This window comes from Pelodiscus sinensis, chromosome 25 (genome assembly GCF_049634645.1).
Source record: "Pelodiscus sinensis isolate JC-2024 chromosome 25, ASM4963464v1, whole genome shotgun sequence".
In the NCBI taxonomy this organism is placed as follows: Eukaryota; Metazoa; Chordata; order Testudines; family Trionychidae; genus Pelodiscus; species Pelodiscus sinensis.
The window spans coordinates 3,143,010-3,164,187 of NC_134735.1; the positions used below are offsets into that span (position 1 = coordinate 3,143,010).

The window sequence follows — 21,178 nt, forward strand, 5'->3', positions numbered from 1 at the left end:
CCCCACCCCATGCACTCCTGGCGGTTCTGGAAGGGACGAGCGAGTGTCTGCTCCAAAGGGCGCAGGAGCATGCCGGCCACGCTGATCTCCACACAGATCTCCACACCTGGGCTGAGAGCATTAAGGGGGGTGGAAGGGGTGCTGTGCCTGTGCTGACAGAGGGCTTCTGCCTCTGTGTGGAGTGGGGGGGCCCTACCGAGCCCCCTCCCCTTCCCCGGGGAATCTGTGCAGCCAGAACAAAAATACTGACGAACAAAATCATGTGACCGACACCTGTGGCCTTTGATGTGAGGGCTGGGCTTCTGTGGGTTGCCTCACACCTGTGCTAAGCTGAGGAGGCTACACTCAGCTGCCAGGTGGGGGGCAGACCCACAGCTGAGGCTGCTGCCATTGTCTCTCTCTGCCCCACGGGGACTCCCTCAGCCCCTGCCTTGCAGCTGGTGCAGGCTGCAGCGATGAGTGCATCCTCAGGACATTGTCAGGATGGCTTCCTGTGTGATCTGTGGGGCGGGGAGAGGGCAGGAAGTCCAACTTCTGGCTCAGCGAGCAACCCTGCCATGGCCAAATTCTGCTCCTCCTCCCCCACGGCCTTTATCCCCCTCCCCAGCTGGGTTGGGAACTGATGGGGCTTAACTCCCCTTCCCATACCAGCTGTGAGGACCAGTCCCCGCTCCTGGCTCATTGCCCCTCCCACTGGGCCTGGTGTGGCCCAATGAGCAGCGGTGGGCGTGTGGCTAGAACCCCTCCCATTGCTGAATGATCTTGCCCACTCCAGTGTCTCCAATGAGCCACTCGCTTCAGCCACAGCCTGGCCCCAGGGCTGGGCTCTCAGCTGGCTGTGCCCTCTCAGGCCTGCCCGCCCGCAACAGCAGCTTAAAGGGCTCCAGGCCCTGCCCTGGGCCAGCAGCAGCCGGCAGAAGCCAGGGGGTTGGCTCGCTCTGGTGGTCGCTGCGTTTGGAACTGACGCGATGGCCAATCCTGGCCGAAGCCAGAATGGGGCTGAATTCCGGCGTGGCCTCTCCTGAGCTGCACGGGGCACATACCCAGCTCTCTTGCTCCCTGTAGGAGCTGCCCACCGCCCACTACAGCCCTAGCTGGGATCCCCTGAACACCACCCACCGCGGAGACACCAGCCTGTTCCTTCTAGCTCAGGGTGGATCCCCTCTTGGCCCCTGCTAGTGCCCCAAGGCAGCCGTCAGTCCTCCGGGAAAACAGGAAGAGGTAGCCTGGAATGCCGGCAGCCACAGTCAGGAAAACGTCACTACAGCTCTGCTGCCTTCCCACTTTGTAGGGCTCGGATCTGGGGGGCAGCGAAAGGGATAAGAGCACCTGCCTGTGTTCCTGCCAACATTCCTAATCTTTCCCAGCCATGTGCAGAATAGTTTTTTTTAATGTGCACCAAGACATGCCTGGTGCACCGCCCATACAGACACAAAACCTAGTGGTGGGTGCTCTCAATCAGCTGGGCAGCATCTCACTTTCTCCTGAGCGGCCGCACAAGTAACCAGCGTACAGGGAACACTGATTCCTCCTGGGGGGGGACAGGCCGAGAGCTTAGCCCCTCTTCAGGGTACCAGAGGCTGCGAGGGCAGCCGAGGAGTCGGGGGCTGAGATTAGCAGCGACTGCTTCCCCCTGCAGCGGGGCAGAGCTGGTGGCCAGAAAGGAGGAGCAGCTATTTCTCACTCCCTGCTGTCACTCCGCCTGCAGCAACCCAGCCAGGGGAGGGAGCAATGCAAGGTCTCCACTGCACTGTCTAGCCTTCCAAGGCAGAGACCCTGCGCCCAGGCCTGCCCAACCTCCCAAGGTTTCCCTGAGGATGCTGCTGCAGCAGGCCCTGTGCACCAGCCAGTAGGCTGAGCCAAGGGGGGTTCCGGCTGGTTCCTGTCCTGTCTGCCTCCCCACCAGCTCTAGAACCAACGGCCTGGTGCCAGCGACGTGGCCGCGGGCTCAGCGTGAGGGAAGCAGCGTGGCTGAGTGGAGAACACAGTGGCAGCGCTGTGGATTCATGGGAGCACGTCTCTCCACCCGGAGGAGATGGGGAAGCTGGCCTCCATGGTGGAGACGGTGATGTCGTGAAGTCAGGTGTCTTGGCAGTGCTCTCTGGCGAGGGGGGTCCCATCCCCCACTCCACCCGGCAGGGCTCAGAACTGCGAGGCGCTGCTGGGGTCGCACTGCAGCAGCCGCACGATGGACGGGTCGCTCTTGGCACCCTTGATAAACTCCTCCAGGGACAGTTTGCCTGGGGAAAGGAGAGAACGAGACCGGGCGTGTAAACACAGGGTGCGGGGGGACGCTGCCTGCGGCTGAACTCGAGCTACGGAGAGCAGCAACGTGACTCTGTCCAGGTCAGGACCAATCTCCCTCACAGCCTAGCAGGCGTGGGGGTTGCAAAACGGGACCAAAACGCATGACTTGGAATCATTTCCCTCTCGCTGCCGCAGCTCTGTAACTAGGGGGAACCGGCAGATGAATTTTAATGATGAAAAATGCAAAGTAGTGCATATAGGAAAACAAGCCCAACGCTATGTACAAAAGGATGGGGCCTAAATTAGCTGGTATCACTCGAGAGAGATCCTGGAGTCATGGCGGCGAGTTCTCTGAAAACATCCACTCGCTGTGCAGCAGCAGTCAAAAAAGCAAACAATGTTAGATGCAGAAAGGGAGAGAGAACAAGACAGGGAATATCTTAGTGCCTCTGTATAAATCCATGGTGCGCCCCCATCTTGTATACTGTGTGCAGATGTGGCTGCCTCAGCTCGAAAACGACACAGGGGCAATGGAAAAGTTCCAAAAAGGGCAACAAAAATGATGAGGGATTTGGAATGGCTGCCGGATGAGGAGAGATTAATAAGACTGGGACTTTTCAGCTCGGAAAAGAGACAACTAAAGGGGAATATGATAGAGATCTACAAAATCATGCCTGGTTTGGAAAAAATGAATAAAGAAGCGTTATTTACTCCCTCCCACAACGCAAGAACTAGGGGTCACCAAATGCAATTAATAGGTAGCAGGTTTAAAAGAAAAGGAAGTATTTCTTCCCAAAACGCACAGTCAACCTGCGGAACTCCTTGCCAGAGGATGTTGAAGGCCAAGACTAACAAGGTTCAAAAAAGAGCTAAATAAATTCCTGGAGGATGGGCCCACCAATGGCTATGAGCCAGGATGGGCAGGGATTGTGGCTCCAGCCTGCTTGTCAGAAGCTGGCAATGGGTGACAGGAGAGGGATTGCTTGAAGATTCCCTGTTGTGCTTATTCCCTCTGGGGCATCTGGCACTGGCCACTGACAGCAGACAGGACACTGGGCGAGATGGACCTTTGGTCTGACTCTGTCTGGCCGTTCTTATGGGGAGCTCCCTAGCACTGGGGGAGGGGAGACGGCCGGAGCATGAAATAATTCCCCTGTCGGCAGAATATGCGAACTATGGGCCCAGCGCAGTGGAGCTGCTCTTCCTACCACAGCACCTTGCCTGGGGCAGAGGTTAGTAGACTGGCTAATCAAGAGGCCAGTAGTGGAGGCCAGATGTCTTCCCCGGCCCGGGTCTCTCGCCCCACCCCCAATCTGGCCCGGCAGTGGAAAGTTGGACAGACAGCCCACTGGCCAGGAGCAGGGACCGCTGAGTTTCTCCTTGTGGTATCTGTTCTGGCTCCCCTGTGAGGCAGGGCACGACTCTTATCCCCGTTGGGAAACTGAGGCACAGCGAGATGAAGGGACTTTCCCTGGGCGATGGAATCTGTGGCAGAGCCAAACAGCTTCCCCCCTTACCTACAGGGCCCAGGAACTCTGTGTGCGAGGGCACATAAACAGAGGACACTCCTGGTTTTGCTTTAAACAAAATCAACCCAGCCCCTCCAAGGACCTGGAGCACCAGGCCTAGAGAAGCCGTTGCCATACCCTGGCCCGGCCACTGGAGGGCAGTCCTGTCAGTGTCTCCTAGCCCCTCCCACAGTGGTCCCCCCCACACGCACGCCAAACAAAAACGATGCCTTTAATCAGTTTGCGTGTCCCTGAGCCTAAACCCCCCGGATTTAGCAATGAGACCTTTTCTTAATCTCCCTCCGGCGCCTCTCATTTACCGTCATTATTAGTATCCATCTGGCGGAAGATTTTTTCCGTTCTCTTCTCAGGAGTCGATTCATCCTCAGGCATCTTCATCACCGAGGAAACCATTTTGTAGATGGCCTAGGGGAGGGAGAAGAGGACAGACGGGGAGTCTTGACTCCTGATGACTCCAGCCTGCAACGGCCATGCCTAGGGGAGGGCGCTGGGGCACAGGAGCGGGGAGACCCAGGCTGGCCCCGAGCTACGTCCACGAGGCCTCGCTCGGCTTTGCAAACGGGGTCTGGTTTTATGTTAGAGGACGAGCGTCGTCTTAAAAAAAAAAAATCAAACCCAGTGGAATAAGCCTGTTAGTGGAATCAACTCCCGGCACATCAGCAGGGAAATACAAGGGAACAGATTTGATTAAACGAGATCAGTGTAATAGCTACTGGGCCGCTGCACCAGGAGGGGCCCGGCGGCGGCAGGGAGGCATCTGTAACTAAGACCCAGAGCGCAAGGGCTGTGGTTTTAATGCCAAAGCTGGACCCAGACCTGGGGCCAGGGAGGGGATGGGCTGACGAGTGCTCCCTGCGCCCTCTGTTCCGTTGGACAGCAATAACTCAGCCCTTTCCCCCCCGTCCCGGCTCCTGTTTGTTCTTTGGACCCCTGGCAACGGCGGGATCTGCAGCTGGCCCTGGCGTGGCTGTTCAGGGGACAGAATTGGTCATTTGCACCCCAGCCCATCAGGACACCCCACCAAAGCAACTCTCCCTACACGGCCAGGTCCGTTACATGGGGCCTATGCGCCGCTGCCGCAGCTCAGGAGGCAGGCTGCTCTCTCTTTCCTGGAAAAGCAGCTGCAGTTCCGCCCCGGCCCTGGCTGCTCAGATGTGCAGTGCAAACACCCTGCAGCAATTGGCCATCCCCAGCAGGGGGCAGAGAGGAGCTAGGTAGGACTCCTGCTGGTTCCCGAAGGGCAGTGCCCCATGTTCAAGGTTGTTTCCCCATCCCCAGAAAGCAAGCTGAGAGCAAGGGCAGCCCCCCCCCCCCCCCCCGTAGGGCCGGGCCTAGGCAGGAAGGGAAGCAGACGGTGCCAGATCTCAGTGTCCACGCAGCCGCTGCGGGTGGGGCACGGAGACCACCTACAGCCAGGGCGAATGAGTTCGCTCTACAGCCCGCACCAAGCGCTAGCTGGCTTGTGGCTCAAGCCGTGGAGGCTGATGCAGGAAGCTCCAGAGGTTCCAGGTTCGGTTCTGCCTCTGGGTGTTATGCTCGCATAGACTCCCCCCCCTCGCCCCAGCTCCTCAATGTCAGGGCTCCTGTTCCGAGCAATGCTGGGTCTCCTCTCTCCCCTACAGACAGGCTCTGGGCTCCCTCCTGCCAAAGCACGCTCCTCCCCCCCCTTTCCAGTGACTCCTTGCCGTGGGCCCTTCACGGATTTGGTTTGCAGAGGACGTGCAATGGGCTCTGCCTTGCAGATGCTTCCCTCCAAGCCATGTGGGTGCTGGGCTCCTGCCTCCTGCCCTGCTCCCACCTGGCTCACAGCAGCCAGTGCATTAAAACCCTGCCTGGACCAGCTTGATCCTTCCTGCATCCCGGTGGGGAAACCAGTCAGCTGTTAGCTGCGACCTGGGATTCAAAGCCACAGCTCCCTGCCAGATGGGAGCTTTCACTGCAAGCCCAACGCCAACGCCGTTTTAAATCAGCCCTGGCAGCCGAAGCAGCAGAGACCAGTTGGGAGGCTCGTCTCATTGAGAGCAACCCCTCTGCTTCTAGGACAGCGGAAAGCGGACACCGCTGACCAGCAGCCTGGCTGCAGAGGGCCATAGATTTGGGGTCTGGGCAGCATGGCACAGACTCTGCGCCCTTCCCGCCTCCGGCTGCCCACACAGCCAGGGGAGAGACCCGTGATGGTCAATTGCTGCCCTCTTCTCGCCTCCCCGGCCCAGCCTCGATGCCCGTTCAGTCCGACCCTCCGCGAGGGATGTTAAACGTTTGTTTTTGTAAACGTTCAACCACCGACCTTTTCAGCGGCTACATGGTCACATGCAGGTGGGAGAGGCAGCGGGGCAGGGGCAGGCAGCTCCGTGGGAGCCAGCACATTCAGGGAGCCGGCTTAAAAGCCAGCTCCCCAGGTGCACCGGCTCCCAGCTCTGCCTCTGATACAGAGACAGCGGAAGGGCGGGGGGGAGAGGGGATGGTGTGTAACCATGTGAGTTAGCCAATGTGCTGAGGCTTATTGGTTAACCGTGCACATGACCATCCGTTCACATCCCTCCCCTCCGCCTGCTCTCCACTAGGCATCGCTGCTCAGCGGAGAGGCAGAGGGAGGCTGGGACACAGGGAGGAGGAAGCCGGCGGACCAACGAAGGAGGCCTGGCCGATCGCTGGCACCGGGGCCGGGAGGAGGAGCCAGACTCGCCTTCAGAGCAAGGGGGTTCACACATTAATCGGGGGCAGGGTCCCATCCAGGCGAGTCCTGGCTTCCTGGGCAGAATGCAGAATTATTCCCTATGGGGCATTGCCCAGCTGAGTCCCTGCTCCAAAGCCAGCTGGGTCTTTCCCTGGACTGCAGTGGACTTTGGACGAGCCCCCTCTCCCCCCCAGGCAGGGCAATACTCCAAGCTCAGGCCCAGGCCCAAGGAAGGCAGGTGGCCCAGGGGCGCGGGAAGCCGCGTTACCTGCACGATCTCCAGCATCTCCTCCCGGCTGATGTAGCCGTTGCCGTCCAGGTCGTACATGCTGAAGGCCCACATGAGCTTCTGCTCCAGCTTGCCGCGGGAGGTGACGCTCAGGGCGATGATGAACTCTCGGAAGTCGATGGTGCCGTCCCCGTTGGTGTCGAAGGTGCGGAAGACGTGCTCGGCGAACTTGGAGGCGTCGCCGTAAGGGAAGAAGTTGGCGTAGATCTTCTTGAACTCCTCCACGTTGAGGATGCCGGTGGGACAGTCCTTGAGGAAGCCTTTGTACCACTCCTGCAGCTCCAGGTCCGAGAACTCCGTGTTCTCCCGCAGATCCTGGAGCATCTCCGGACGCAGCTTGCTGTTCTGCTTCCCCATGGTCACTCCACTGCCTTCACCTGGGCCCCAGGGGCCAAAGAGACGAGATCTGGTCAGTCCCTCTCCAGCTCCAGCCACCCTGCACGGGTGAGCGGCCCCGCTCCTTCCCCAGCTACGAGCACTCAATACCGAGCGCGAAATGTCTAGAGCCGTGGCATCCAACACACTAGCCACGAGCCACGTGTGGCTATTTGGCCGGTGGAGCGTGGCTAGTTCGCAACAGCAGTAGCCACTACAGCAGTGTTTCTTAAACTTGTTAAGACTGAGGAACAATGTTTTTTTATGAGGAACACCGAGGATTTTTGGCTGAGATTAAAAAAAAAAAAGTTGGGGGAAAGTTATTGAGGAAAAAAAGGGTTGGGGGAAAGACTGAGAAAAAAAGTCACCTGCCCCTTTAAGGGTGGCCATTTTGAATTCTGTTCTCCGTGGCACACCTCCGACTGCCTCGTGGCACACGGTGTGCGTGGAACACAGTTTAAGAAACACTGCGCTACAGGGACTTCTAGGGATCTAAGCGACTAGTCGACGATCTGACACACAAATGCTTATCGGATAGTTGACTAGTAACTCGACTAGTTGCTTCCCCTCCCCCCCCACTTCCTGCATCTATCAGAGAGAGGCAGAGGGTGGGGGAGCCACGACCCAGCCTCCATTTTGTACCAGGCACCTGGAGGCGCCTTAGGAAGGCGGCGAGGCAGCGGGCGTGGCCGCTTTTCACACCGGCTATTCCCGGGGCCGGGGGCTCCAATGTTACGCCACTCCCAACGCGGCTGCGCTCCAAGGGGCTGCGGCACACGCCTCGCTGGGACGGCCTACGCGCCAGGAGGCCGGGGCAGGTTGGAGAAGTGCTGATGCGCTGGGGAGAGGGAGGGGAATTCTCCTTTCCAAACCTCGCAGCCCAGAGCACCGCGGGCATCTCCTGCCTTCACACCCCAAAGGCCGGCAGCCACTAGGCCCCTGGAGCCGTCGCTGCTCCCAGAGCAGACCTAGCCCATGGCTCCTCGCCCAGCAGCCGCCCCCCGCAGCTCCCTCGACTCCCCATCCCTGCCACATGCCCTGCGGATGGCTGCCCTCGGAGCAACGCAGCCGCCAGGGGAGAGCGCCCCAATCGCTGCCCTTCCGGTTCCGGGTCTGGAGCTCTGAATAACCTCCTGGGGTTAACGCCTCCTCCTCCTCCTGGGCTTCCTGGGGACGGGGTCTCCCCCCGAGTCCCGGCGAGGGTGCCACTCGCCGTAGGACGCCCCTGTCCCATCGCCACAAGAGACCATGCCAATGAGCCCCCGTGTGCAGAGCATGGAGCTGTCATGGAAGCCCGCACCTCGGCCCCCTCCCCGCTAGAGAACCAAGGCGGTCCTCAGCCCCGGGTCCCCCTTTTCCCTGCAAGCGAAGGCGGACAGACTAGACACAGGGCGGGCTTGGCTGGAGCGCAGCGCGTCCCGCTCTCTCCGGTGGAGCTGCAGCCCCGAGCGCCAACACACAAGCCATTCCCGCCGTGCGCAGGCAGGTCTGCACCCTGCAGTGGCACCGGCCACTCCCCGTCCGCCCCACAGCGCCCTGCCTGGGGCCGGGAGGTCCCCTGCACTCTGCCGGGCTCCCTGGAACCGGCCCGGGGGCAGCTGCAGCTGGCAGGTGACGCAGCCTGGCTGGGCAGCCCCCCGGGGCGGGCGTTTACCGCAACCATCTGCGCAATCGCGCCACGCGGTCTAGACAGCGGCCGCTCTCCAGTTGCTTCCCACCCCCGGATTTCTGGGTGTGGGCAGGGGGATCAGGTACAACCCCTGCCTCGCGCTCCCCCGGCCTCGCGCCCCCCCAAGCCTTTAGCCACCCTCCCCAGGATGTGACCGCGGGGGCTGCCTCGCTCGGCGCCGGTTTTAGCCCCTCGCGCCACAGTCCCCGCCCCGGGAGTTCGTCACAATTCCAAGCCTGCTGCCCAAGCGGCCTGGTAGGCACGACGGCTCCGGGCCCCCCGCGGTGGCTAGAAGGAGACGGGAGCAGAAGAGGTCGGGGAAGGATGGCCACTAGAGGCCATGCCCTGGTGTAACCCAGCCCCTGGGGAAACCAGCTGCAGCAACCCCCGGCTGTTTCCACCCCCTCGTTTGAATATTAATTGGCAGCTCGTTAACACGCTGGGAAAGCAGGGCTCTGCTGGGAGCGGGGAGGCAGCGACTCAGGCTGACCGGGCAGAAGGCGGCCGAGTGAATCCCCCCCAGTGCTGGGCTGGGTGAGTCCTCAGGGGACACTTGTGCCATTTGACATTCCCCTGACCGCCGGGCGGGGGGGCACCGGGAGCGTTTGCAGGGATTTTCCAAGTAATTAATCATGGCCATTGTAACGCGCCAAAGCCCTGCAAACAGATCAGCCCTGCTTAGGAGGCACAAGCTCTGCGTGGAGAAGGCTGCCAACCCCACAAGGGGGGGTCCAGAGGGATCCCACAGAGCAGGGACGAGGGAGCAAGGAGAAATTCCCATAAGGAGGCTCGGGACTCGGATCCCCCGGACCTGCTCTGCCGGCAGCCATTGGAGTCCGTCTGTCCGTCCGTTCAAGAACTCCTCCTCCACGGGAAGAGCCAGGCCCACCCAATTCGACACGCCGCTTCCTCGTCTCCTCACGTCCGGCGAGGCCAGGGCTGGGTTGCGCCCGCACAACGGGCTGTGCCTGGAATGGGACTGAGGCGTCTCATCAAGCCATGCAGAAGAGACACAGAGTCACCAGGCAGGGGAAAGGGGCTGGCTGGGGGGGACGGTGCCCTCCCCCATCTGGGACAGCCCCAGCCCTGAGCTCCCACCCTCCAGGCACCATTTCAGGAGGATGGGGAGGGCTGAAGCTCCCCTCTACCCCCCGATTTGTATGGGAACGTTGCCAGCTGTCCCTGTCCTCACTGTCAGGAAGCGCGGGGAACGTGCACCGACGGAATTGAGTTCAGGACCCGAGCAATGCCGGGAAACGTGCTACTAGAGGGTAAGGCTGAAAGCAGCCTGGTGCCACCAGGAGCCAGTTGCAACCCTCGGCTGGCTGTGGGCGCGTAGCCGATGCTCAGAGACGCTGGGCTCTCTTGCCAGGGCTGCTGCCAACTTACTGGACGTGCTTGGGCAAGTCGTGTACTCCGTGCCTCAGTTTCCCCATCTGCAAAACAAGGGGCATACCAACCTCCCAATGGGAGAGCTGGGAGGCGCAACCCCCTGGCTGTACAGTGTTGAGACTGGCTTGGGGAAGGCCCAGGGGAAATCCAGAGCGTTGGCTTTATTACCCAGACTGGCAGTGACAAGGGAGATCAGATTGGTCCATTGCCCTCTGCCTGCATCCCTCTGCCTCCGCTCCTCGGCTGGGCTCCCCCCAGCTGCTCTCTAGGGAATTCCTGACAAGCCACACCTAGCACAGGTGTTACTGAAAAAGCCCAAGTAAACAGAGCCCCCCCCCCCCCACTGCCTCTTTCCCAGCAAGGAATTTCAGTTCTACCCGCTCTCATGGCTCCCCTGACACTCCTCAGGTGCTGGCAGGGACAGGTCCCCCCGCTCCGCACCCTCCCACCAGTAAGAGCCACTGGGGCCACCTTCCCCATGTGAAAGCAGGGGGCAGACAAGTGGGGCACCTGCTGCCGGGGACAGGGCGCTTAGAGGTCTTGAGCAAGATTCCCTCGAATTTTTTTCTACCTGTGTGCAGAATAAATTTTGTTATGTGCACCAAGGCATGTGCACATGTGCACCACCCACAGAAACACATGCTGCTGGCTGTGGGAGGCTGTGAGTGCTCTGCTAACCCGATGGACAGCATTGGAATCTCTCCTGGGTGGCCGCTCAACTGCTCAGCTTAAACACTGGTCCTGAGAGCTGGCTTGGAGGGGGAGTGTCATTGCAGGGCCGAAGGCGACTCCCTTGGAGCTGGAGAGAGAGAAGCAAGTTCCGTGTTCCAAGACCCTGAGCCAGGCAGCCAGCAAAGTGCCCTCTCCAGAGTTACTGACCACAGCAGCTGGCAGCACAGCCAGGCCGCCGCCCCTCCGGGTTAATACTGCAGGAGCTGCCGAGCTAACCGGGCGAGCAAGGTCGTTATGTGGCAAGTGGGGGACTGAAGAGCAGAACACACCCTCTGCAGAGAAGACAACCCCACGTCCTTTCCACGGGGAAGTCTTAAAGCAGTGGTTCTCAACTCGTTCCAGTCCACGGACCACCAGGCCATTCAAAAAACTTTTGTGGACCATCTCCTTTTTGAGACATGATAAAAAAGAGCAGAAAACGAACATTTTGGTTTGAAATGTATTTCTTACTAACAGATTTTTGGTGCCTGCCCACGTCGTGTGACTTTGGATAATGTTCCCGTGAAAAAAGTCACCATGGACCACCAGTTGAGAACCGCAGTCTTAAAGGAAGCAATGAGCCAACAGGGTGTGCAGTACAACCCCGACGGGGCGCGCGTTATAACCCCAACGGGGCGCGCGTTATAACCCCGACGGGGCGAGCGTTACAACCCCGACGGGGCGCGCGTTATAACCCCAACAGGGCGAGCGTTATAACACCGACGGGGCGAGCGTTATAACACCGACGGGGCGAGCGTTATAACCCCAATGGGGCGCGCGTTATAACCCCAACGGGGTGCGCGTTATAACACCGACGGGGCGAGCGTTATAACCCCAATGGGGCGCGCGTTATAACCCCGACGGGGCGAGCGTTATAACCCCAACGGGGCCGCGTTATAACCCCAACGGGGCGCGCGTTATAACCCCGACGGGGCGCGCGTTATAATCCCAACGGGGCGAGCGTTATAATCCCAACGGGGCGCGCGTTATAACCCTAACGGGGCGCGCGTTATAACCCCAACGGGGCGCGCGTTATACGGCTGACAAGATGCGCATTGTAAGCCCGACAAGGCGCGCGTTCTACGCCCGTGACAGCAAGCTGTGGCGACTATTAGACACAGAACCAGAGGAGAAATGCTCCTGGCTGTCTGGACTGCACTGTTAGGCCAGGAAAGACACCGGGGTGCGTTTCATTAACATCAGGCTCTCGGGGAGAGCCATGCGCTAAGAGGACAGATTTCTAAGCAACCCTGATTAGGTGCAAGATAAACGGCTGGATCGTTCTATCCCTGGTTCCGCTGAACAATCCCGGTTAATCTCTGTACCGGTTTCCTGTCTCCTCCCCCGTCTAGTTATACCGCAGGGACTGTCTCAGCAGGGGTTGTACAGCCCCGAGCGCCACACGGCCTGATCTCCATCGGGGTTACCGTCGTACTGATGGAGGGGTATCAGTCTGAAAAATTCTACCCGAAAAGAGCACAGACTCTCCGTGGAATGTCCCTCGCTGGATTCAAGCTTTTAAACCAGACCCTGTCTGCCGTCCTTTCCTTTCAAGGGGGGCAGGGAGCAAAAGCTTTCCTGAGCATACTCATTTCCCCTCGCCGCCTGTTTCCAGCCGCGATGGTTGCACAATGTTCCATTCAAGCACAGCTGCACAAGGAAAATGATATCAAGGCTGGCTCTGTCCTGCAGACCTCATGGTTGGGCGGTTTCCCTGGCACAATGCAAAGGGGCTTTCAACACGCTTTGTACATTCTGCACTCACTAAAAGGGCTCATCTCGAAGAACTAAAAGGCAGCCGCAGGCAAGAGCGAGGGTCCCTCGGGCAGGGATCGGCTGTCGACACAGCTTGGAAAGGAAGCAATCCCCGCGCTGAACCGAATTCCAGCAGGCACGTCGCTTGGGCCACACGCGTCGTTCCCCGGAGCGGCAGGGCCCCTCGTGCGATTTAGTGGTGCGCTGTGCACCGGGATAGAGAACAATGGGAGCCACGCTCTAGAAAAACGTGGCCCACCCTGTTTGCTGGAGCAGCGCACGGGGGAGACTCGTGTAATACGCGCCGAGCAGGCCCAGAAGCCCTTGTGACTCCAGGAGTGGATGAGAAGGCGGGGGTGGAGTAGGACAGAGATTGGGGCTTATTAGCGTCATCTCCCGCTGGCCTGGCTTTGCTAGCCAGGCTCCCACCACTCAAGGGGCCCACGTCGTCTGTCCACGGCACCTTGCATGTCCGCAGGAGCGGCAGGTATCATAGGCAAGGGGAGGTGTTGCCTTCCCAAACCACCAGTCTGGCCCCGCCCAGACTCCGCCCCCAGAACGCCTGCTGTAGGTATATTGGGGGCGGAGTGTTGCTGCCCCCGAGCGCCCGCCCTCCCTGTGCTCTGGAGCTGGGGCCACACACTGCCTGCCCTCCCCATGGTACTGGGGGCGGGACTTGACTCCCATGGGGGCGGGGCCTAGGTAAAAGGGGCAGGACTGGGAGCTTGCCTTCCCTGGCCCTACCTTCACCCACTGCCAGTGCACGTCTGGCTCAATGAGCCACTTGTTCAGTTAGGAAGTGACGAAGGGGGGGCCGGAGCTGTCTGCCGGAAACACAGGGCAAGCAGGAGACATGAAGCGCCATGCGCCCAGTGGCCTGGAGCACCCCAGAGACTTATCTGCAGGACGTGAGCAGTCGCCCAGACGACGGATGGTGAAACTGGAATCAATTGCCTGGGGGGGGGGTGGAATCTCCATCCCTGGAGATATTGAAGAGCAGAGTGGACAGACACCAGTCAGGGACGATCTAGACGGTGCTTGGTCCAGCCGCGAGGGCAGGGGACTGGACTTGACGACCTCTCGAGGTTCCTTCCCGTTCTAGTGTCCTGTGATTCTGTGCTAACCCTGAGGGACCACTCCAGTAGGAAGCTCTCTCTGGAACGTGGGTCCAGGCCCAGGCGGACAAGGGAGAACTCGCTCTTTCACTGGCCTGTTTGGGCGACCACGGTCGCCGTCCACGACTCGTTCTGTCGTCGGCACGGCTGGGACGTGCACGCGCCCCCTCTCCAGAGTGTGGCGCACAGTCGGCGCGCTAAGCCTCAGGCACCCTTGCTGGGCAGCGACTGCTCTCCCTCCTTTCATAGACAGGGAACTGACACCCCGAGCTGCCAAGCTGATCTGTGGCCTAGCTAGGATCAGAACCAAGGCCTCCGGCTCCCAGGCCCAGACTTGCCCCCCGGGTTCACAACCTGTTTCGTACTGGCAGCAAGCGACAAAGGGGGGCAACGTGGGAGTCAGGAAAAACCGCCTGGTCCCCGGCCTGTCCTCAGGCCTCTCTCAGTTAACACCCTCCCCTGGCAGAGCAGCTGCCCCTCGGTCTCTTTCTGCAGCCCATCCTTCAGCTCCAAGGGCTGGCAGCAGGTGGTTAGCTGATGGCCCTGCTGTTCATTACCAGATGTCAGGGAGGGGCTGGATTGTGCCAAGAAGCAGGATTTATCGCCCATTTCAAGTCACTGATTCTCTCATTAGCCCATGTTCTTTTCTAGCCTCTTGCTCACACGGCTGGACATGGCTCGCCTTTTTCACGGGCACCACGCAAGGGAGCGGAGGTCTCCTTGTGCCCTGCGCAGGGTCTGCGTCAGTTCCTCCACAGCCCAGCACGACGCGTGTTCGTGTTATTCTGTCCAACGTGCCTGGCTGCATTTGCCAACTGGATTGCAGCTTCCATGGGGTGTCCATTCCCCTGCCTTGGTGAAGCCCCGCTGGAGTTTAGGGAAGTTACAATTTGTGTAAGTTTCTAATCGTGTCATGGCTGAAACTTTCAGTGGGGTACAGTCACCTGGGAGCCGGTGTTCTCTGAACCAGAGGCATCCATGGGGGGCGGCAGCCGGCTCCCTGGGAGCCAGCATGCTCTGTACCAGAAGCATCAGCGAAGGGCAGCAGCCGGCTCCCTGGGAGCTGGTGCGCTCCAGGAGCTAGGTTTTAAGCCAGCTCCCGGAACAGCACACACCGGCTCCCAGCGCACACCAGCTCTTGCCTGCCACCCTGCTTCCAAGGAGCTGACTGCTGCCCTGCGCTGCTGCCTCTGACACAGGAGCCGCCTGCAGCTGTTTGGGTAACTGCTAAGCTCATGCTTATTCGCTACCTGTTTACACGCAGGACTGGATTACCCAATAGGCAGACTAAGCACGTGCGTAGGGCACAGCAAAGCAGGGGCACCCCAAAAAATGAGATTTTACAGTATAGTATTGTTTTTATTTTGAATTCCATATGGGGGGACACCATCATCTTTTCAGAGCTTAGGCCCTCTAACGGTCTTAATCCGGCCCTGTTTACACGGCTACTCTCTCACATCCCTACTGGAGTGAGGATCGTTTTCTCTAGGTCCGACTACTCTCGATAAGCGGCAAACTCGCCTCCTGTTGTGTCGCACACCACCGCATTGCCTCTCCGCCCTCCTCTCCCAACCGCAGAGCGTGGCGCAGGGTTTCTTTCCTCCCTGATAGGCTCCGACGAGCCATCCCCTCCCCTGTACGTCTTACAGATGTTGTCGGCAGCTGGCTTCTTTTGCCGCACACACAACACGCCCCTCCCAGAACCTACCCACTGGAAATCCCGGGCTTTGGAGATGGGAAGGGGGAGGTGGAGAACCCCAGCATGCTTAGGCGCATGGCTGCAGCCCTTGCCGGCGCTGCTGGAGGACGCGCCCGACCCGGAGCCTACAGGGCTAAGGAGAAAACTCCTGCCACGGAACAGGCGCTAAATCCCCCATTGGCTTGGGGAGACCCAGCCCAGGGCAGAGCTCTGCTTGGGGGGGGAGATTTCCTGCTAAAGGAACTGGGTCAGCTCCCTTTCGAGAGACGGGTTATTTTCAGCTCGGCGCGCTGACAGAGCGAAGGGGGGCGCGCAGGGCCTGGCAGAGAGGCAGGAAGAGCGGCTTTGCCTGCCTTGGCATTAATATTTAAACGATGCTTTCCAGCCTCTGCCTGGCACTGGAGTCCTAGCAATCCAAGCCCGCGGAGCGAGGCACGCAGGCATTCGGGAGGGGGGGGGGCTTGCAGACTGGGTCAGAGACCTTTCCCCACCCACCCAAGGGAGGCCAGGCCGGAAGATGCCAACTAGCTGCCAAAGGGGGAGGGAGGATGGGCAAAGACGGGTTCCTCCTACCCATGTGTGAGGGGAGGGGCACAAGGTAGGAAGGCAGGTAGCGAGATAACAGAAGCTGAGTGCTTCCCTCTCCGGGAAGGGCAAAGGGGACGCCGTTCCCAAGTTTGTATCCCAGCAAGGCAAGCTCCTGTTTGCCGGCAGACCCGGCTACGCTCTTCCAATGTCCTTTTTACGGGCCACGCTCTCCTCCTACCGCCTCCTCGACCTCCCCCACCACGTCCTGCAGCCTCATCGCCTCTCCTGGGGGCGCCACCTCCCCCAGCGGGCAGACACCAGGCCCACTCCGAGAGACGGGTCTTCACGAGCAAAACACGGGCACTCGTCGGGGCGGAGGAGACAGGCCACGAGTCGCTGCTAACAGCTCGGGAGGGGGGGCCAGGAGGATAGCGGAGCCTCAGCCCTCGCCTAGGAGGCGAGGCAGCGTCACCTCCCCCGTTTCGCGGAGGAGGGAAGAGACAGCCGCAAAGGTCGCCCTGCTGCAGAGCTTGGAAGAGACCCCAGTGCTCGGCACAAGAGCATCTCGCCTCCTGGCGCCCGGGGAGGGACAGGCATCCCCATGGGTTCTCTGCGCACGACTCCCCTTCTCGCTGCCCTGCGCGAAGCAAACGCTCCCGAGCAGGGTTTGACTGATTGCACAGAAAACGTCGGGAACTTGCCGCCGCTGCAGCAGGCTGAGCAAAGAGCAGCCGTGGCAAGAACTCTGAAGGCTCAGATGCTCGGCAGCCTGCATGGCTGCTGCAGAATCCCAGCCCGGAAGCTCCACCTGCCCATGCACTGGCACAAGGCAGCCCTGTTCCCTGCTTGGGTGCGCAAGGAGAGAGAAGAGCCGGGTCTAGTCAATTTGCAGAGTCTTTCCCAGTTCGGGGCAATGGTCCCTCTAATTTTTTCCATCCACGTGCAGGATAAATTTTGTTCTGCGCACTGAGGCATGAGCAGATGTGCACCACCAGTAGAAACACACGCTGCTGCCTGTGGGCGGCTCTGCTAATCAGCTGGGCAGCATTGGACTCTCTCCTGAGTGGCTACCCAAGCGCACCGCTTACGGGGAACACTAGTTCTGGGACTTTGCTTGGCACCTTCCCGGACTCCTCCCTGCACCTGGGAACCTCTTACGCCTAGTCCCAGTGCGGCTCCACAGGACGACCGACTGAGCAGACCACAGACCGGCATTTTCCAAGGCACTTCGGTATCAGGCTTCCACTCAGTTACAAAAGCAGCAGGGCACCTAATTCCCTGAGACTCCTTCCCAAATCCTAGCCCGTTTAAACTCCCCCCACCAAACCGATCCTCCCCAGGGCTCAGCAGTGCTCACACTTAGCCCCTCCTCCCCCACCCTTTTGCTCAGAGCAGAGAGCAGCTCACGCGCTTCCCATTAGACATCACTGTCGCTGCTCAGCGGAGAGACGGCCAGCCCTGTCAGCCCCTTCCAAGAACAAACGCACGTCCAGAACGCGCCCCGGCCTGCATTGTGCTGCCTGGCCAAGTCTGAGCCATGGCCCGAGGCAGAGCTGGCCTGCGAATGAGGCCTTGAAGGCAGAGTCAATTAATAAGGGATTTCCCTGCCTTTCCAGGTTGGGTCTCTCAACACCTGCCCGCTGCACTAACAGCGAGGAGCAATGATCTAACGCTGCAACTGGAACGCGCAGCATCCTGCGAGACACCCAGGGCTTGCAGAAATCACGCCTGGACTGAGATTACGCTGGAAGTCGTTCGTTTGTAGCCCCCCCCAACACACACTTAAAACATCTCTAAATGCACACACACACACACACACACACACACACACAGCCCTACCCCCGCTTGAGCTACCCAGATGCACCACAGCCTCGCCCACAAGGCCTGGATTCCATCCTCTACTCACCCACAGGAGCACAGAGATGGCACGGAAGACCCAGGCGCTGGAAAGAAGAACGGAGAGGGACAGTCAGCGATCCATTCGCACCCCGACACTCGATTCCTGAATCGCAGCTACCCTGCCCCATGGCAGCTGGAAGTCACGGGCGCGGGCCTCAGTTCCGCTGACAGGCGCTCAGAGCCACGCTGGGCATAAGCCGGCTACGAAATTCCTTCGGGCCCCGAGCAAGTCCAGGGGATCCCCGCTTTGCTTTTTATGCTACACATTGGCCAGTCTGAGTGCCGGAAGGAGCCCCCAATAGCCTGCTTAGTGCCTCAGTGGGCTAGCGCCAGCTCAGAGCAAGCGTCACTCTCAGCCCGTCTGGCAAAGGCTCGGTGAGCAGCCGGGCCCTGGGCTGCACCCCAAGGTGGGTGAGAATCCAACCGGGTGTCAGATTCTAGAGGGGAGGGTCTTCACTCTGAGAGCCCCTTTCCCCCCAGAGGAGACCCCCCCCAACAGTGCTCAGGAAAAGGTGACCAGCCTCCCAGCCGTGGCCAGCACCCCGCCCGCGTGTCGAGCAGGTCTCAGCAGGGGGAGGCGTCTGGAAGGGGAGCACAAAGGGAGGGGAAATCCCGGCAAAGCCTCCTCCCTGGGCGTCCCTTTTCCGAGCAGAGGAGACCCCTCCATTCAGCACCCCCCAGCCCGGGAGCAGATCCCACCACGTTCCCAGGGGTCTCCGTCCATAGAGCCCTTCCCCGGGTTCTAATCCGGCCACTATTGCGGCTTCAGGCCCCTGCTGGCTCTGCAGGCCTTGGCCCTCAGAGCCACCTCTTCTGCCCGCGTCCCCTGTCCTGCCTAGGGATGTAAAACCCTGTTTAATTGGTTAATTGTGATGTCTAACTGGTTAACCAATTAAAGGAGGGAGGGCAGATGGGCAGCCCCCCCCCCCCCGTGCCACACGGACAGGGGCTACTCTGGATGGCCATGGCCGGAGCAGCCCCTGGCCGTGGTGGGCCGTGCAGGGCTGGAGCAGCCCCCTGCCTGGGCACCTGGCACCTGGGCCGTGGACCGGGGGGCAGTGGAAGCAGCAGTGGGGCAGAGGCTCAGAGGAGGGGCTCCCCCGAGATTCAGGGGCCTCCCTGCCATTCTCCCTGGGGAAGAGGCTGAATGAGCAGCCCAGATGGATGCGGCGCCCCGGAAGCAGCGCTGGGCCGCTCTCCAAGGTATGTTATCCAGCACCTCCCTGTCCCCACCCCCTCTCCACCACATGCTGCCCATTTCCTCCGCATTAAGCAGCGGAGCCTGGGGTCACAGGGAGCAGGGGGGCTGGAGCCAGGAGCGCCCAGCCCAGGGGCGCCCTGTGTCAGGAAGGGGCTGGGGGTCCCAGGAGCCAGGGACAACGCCGGAGCGCACGGTCCCCCCAGGCTCGGAGCGCACGGTCCCCCCCGGCTCGGAGCGCACGGTCCCCCCCCGGCTCGGAGCGCTCGGACTCCGCCAGCCGCAGGCGGCCCCAGTGCTGCGGCAGCTCTCGGCTTCCCTGCAGCTCCCGGGAGCAGAGCGCAGCGCCGCCAGGGGAGGCGGGCCTGAGCTCGGCGAGCCCCCGGAGGGGAGCCGGGGAACCCCGCCGCCGGCCGGCGGGCAGGATGCGCTTCAGCGCCGGTGGCTGCGGCACAGAGCTGGGGGGGGCACTGTAGATCTGCGGGGGGAGGGGGACGGACAGCAGCCGTCCGGCCAGAGGGGTGGGTCCCCCCTGGGAGCAGCCGAGTCCCACTGCAGCAAAGCAGGCGGCTCGCCCCCAGCCCTGCCCCCCATCGCACGCCCTTCCAGCGGGACCGCGCGCTCCTGCCCCGGGAGGGGGCACCTGCATGCGGCTCCCCGGCTCCGCAGCCGCAGGGGGGGGGGAGCAACGAGCCCCGCAGCTCTCGAAGCCGGGGGGGGGGGGCTGCATGGAGCGGGAGATGGGCGGGGGGATCCACCCCCTATGCCACGGGACAGGGGACGAGCCATGCCCCCCCCCCCGCCGCAGAGCCATGGGCCGCTGCCTTTGGGGCAAAAGGGTTTGATTTCTTGCAAAGCCCCCCCTTAACCCCCCCGGCCCCCAGCGCGGCAGGAGCTGGCGATCCCCCCGGGAAAGGGGGCAGAGACCCACCCGCAGGGGCAGCTTCCCCCACGCCCGGCTCCTGCCCCCCGCGGCTGCCTACCTGCCCGGCGAGCAGAAGCGGCGGCTGCTTCCCCCCACCCCCCTGCGTGTCCGCCTAGTGCCCGCCCGAGCGCCGCATCCCTGCCGCGGCTACTGCTCCATGCAGGCGCCAATGCACGAGCCCAGCAACTTCGGGGCGGGGGCGGCTGGACGGTGAATGGGGGGGGGGGGGGGGACTCCTGCAAAACTGGCCCGGGGGAGGCGCCGCGGGAAAGGGCGGGGGGGACGGTCCCACCCGGAGCAAATCCCCGCGGCAGCTGCCCTGACGGCGCCGGGGGGCCCTGCCCGCGCCCCGCCCGCGCCCCGCCCGCGCTGCGCCCCCGATTGGCGGGGCTGGCTGCCGGCGCCCACTGCCCCCCACCCCCGCGTCCCTGGGCCGGCTTGGTGCAGTCCGGCTCGGAGCCCGACACTTGAATGGGATCTGGAGCGGTGATTGACAGCCGCCTCCCGCAGGACGCCTGCCGGGGAGGGGGCGAGGGGGACGCTCCGGGACGCCTCGCCGACCAGGCGGCTCGATTCAGAGCGGGCTTTAAAAACACAGGCAGCAGCCAGGAATGGACCAAAAAACACCCCCCCCCCCCGCCCGCTAGGGGAGACTCCCCGGGGAGACGCCCCAGCTGCAGCCAGATGAGAGGCCCGAGGAGGCGGCTGATTGGGACAATGCCTGGGGGGGGGGGGGGGGGAGCAAGGTGGCAACGCCTGGGGGGCAGGAAAGGCGGGGGGGGAGGGGCTGGCGTGCAGCACCTACATTGGCAGCCAGTGGGGCAGCCCAGAAAGCCGATTCCAGCCCCCTGTGTTGTGGATGGCAGCCTGCTGCCCCCCAGCTCCCACCCAGGCCTGGTGCCCCACCGAAGCTGCCTGGGGGAGTTATGGGGAGGGAGGGGCTGCGTGGCGTTGTGGGATTAGGCCACTAGCTGGGGGTGTCTGCTGCAGGGATCCCCAGTGAGATCCCAGTGCGACCGATATCGCCCTGCGCCCCGTTTTACCTCCTTGTATGGGGAGCGCAGTCGTTCACCTCTCGCAGCCCCCAATACATCTAAACTATGGGGGGGGGTGTTTCGAAAGAGGATATGCAAATTCCACATAATTTGCATATCTTTCGAAAGAGGATCT

The 21,178-nt window shown here is 61.4% G+C and overlaps 1 protein-coding gene across 1 annotated transcript; it reads right to left on the bottom strand.

The window, feature by feature from the left end:
* Positions 1-1,573: 1,573 nt before the first annotated feature.
* Positions 1,574-20,219, bottom strand: HPCA (hippocalcin). The gene is made up of 5 exons (XM_075908736.1): positions 20,067-20,219; positions 17,893-17,929; positions 6,722-7,119; positions 4,076-4,181; positions 1,574-2,240 (listed from the first exon to the last, which is right to left on the bottom strand). The coding sequence occupies exons 3-5, from the start codon at positions 7,097-7,099 to the stop codon at positions 2,143-2,145; spliced, it is 582 nt and encodes a 193-aa protein (XP_075764851.1). The 5' UTR covers positions 7,100-7,119; positions 17,893-17,929; positions 20,067-20,219; the 3' UTR covers positions 1,574-2,142.
* Positions 20,220-21,178: the final 959 nt, after the last annotated feature.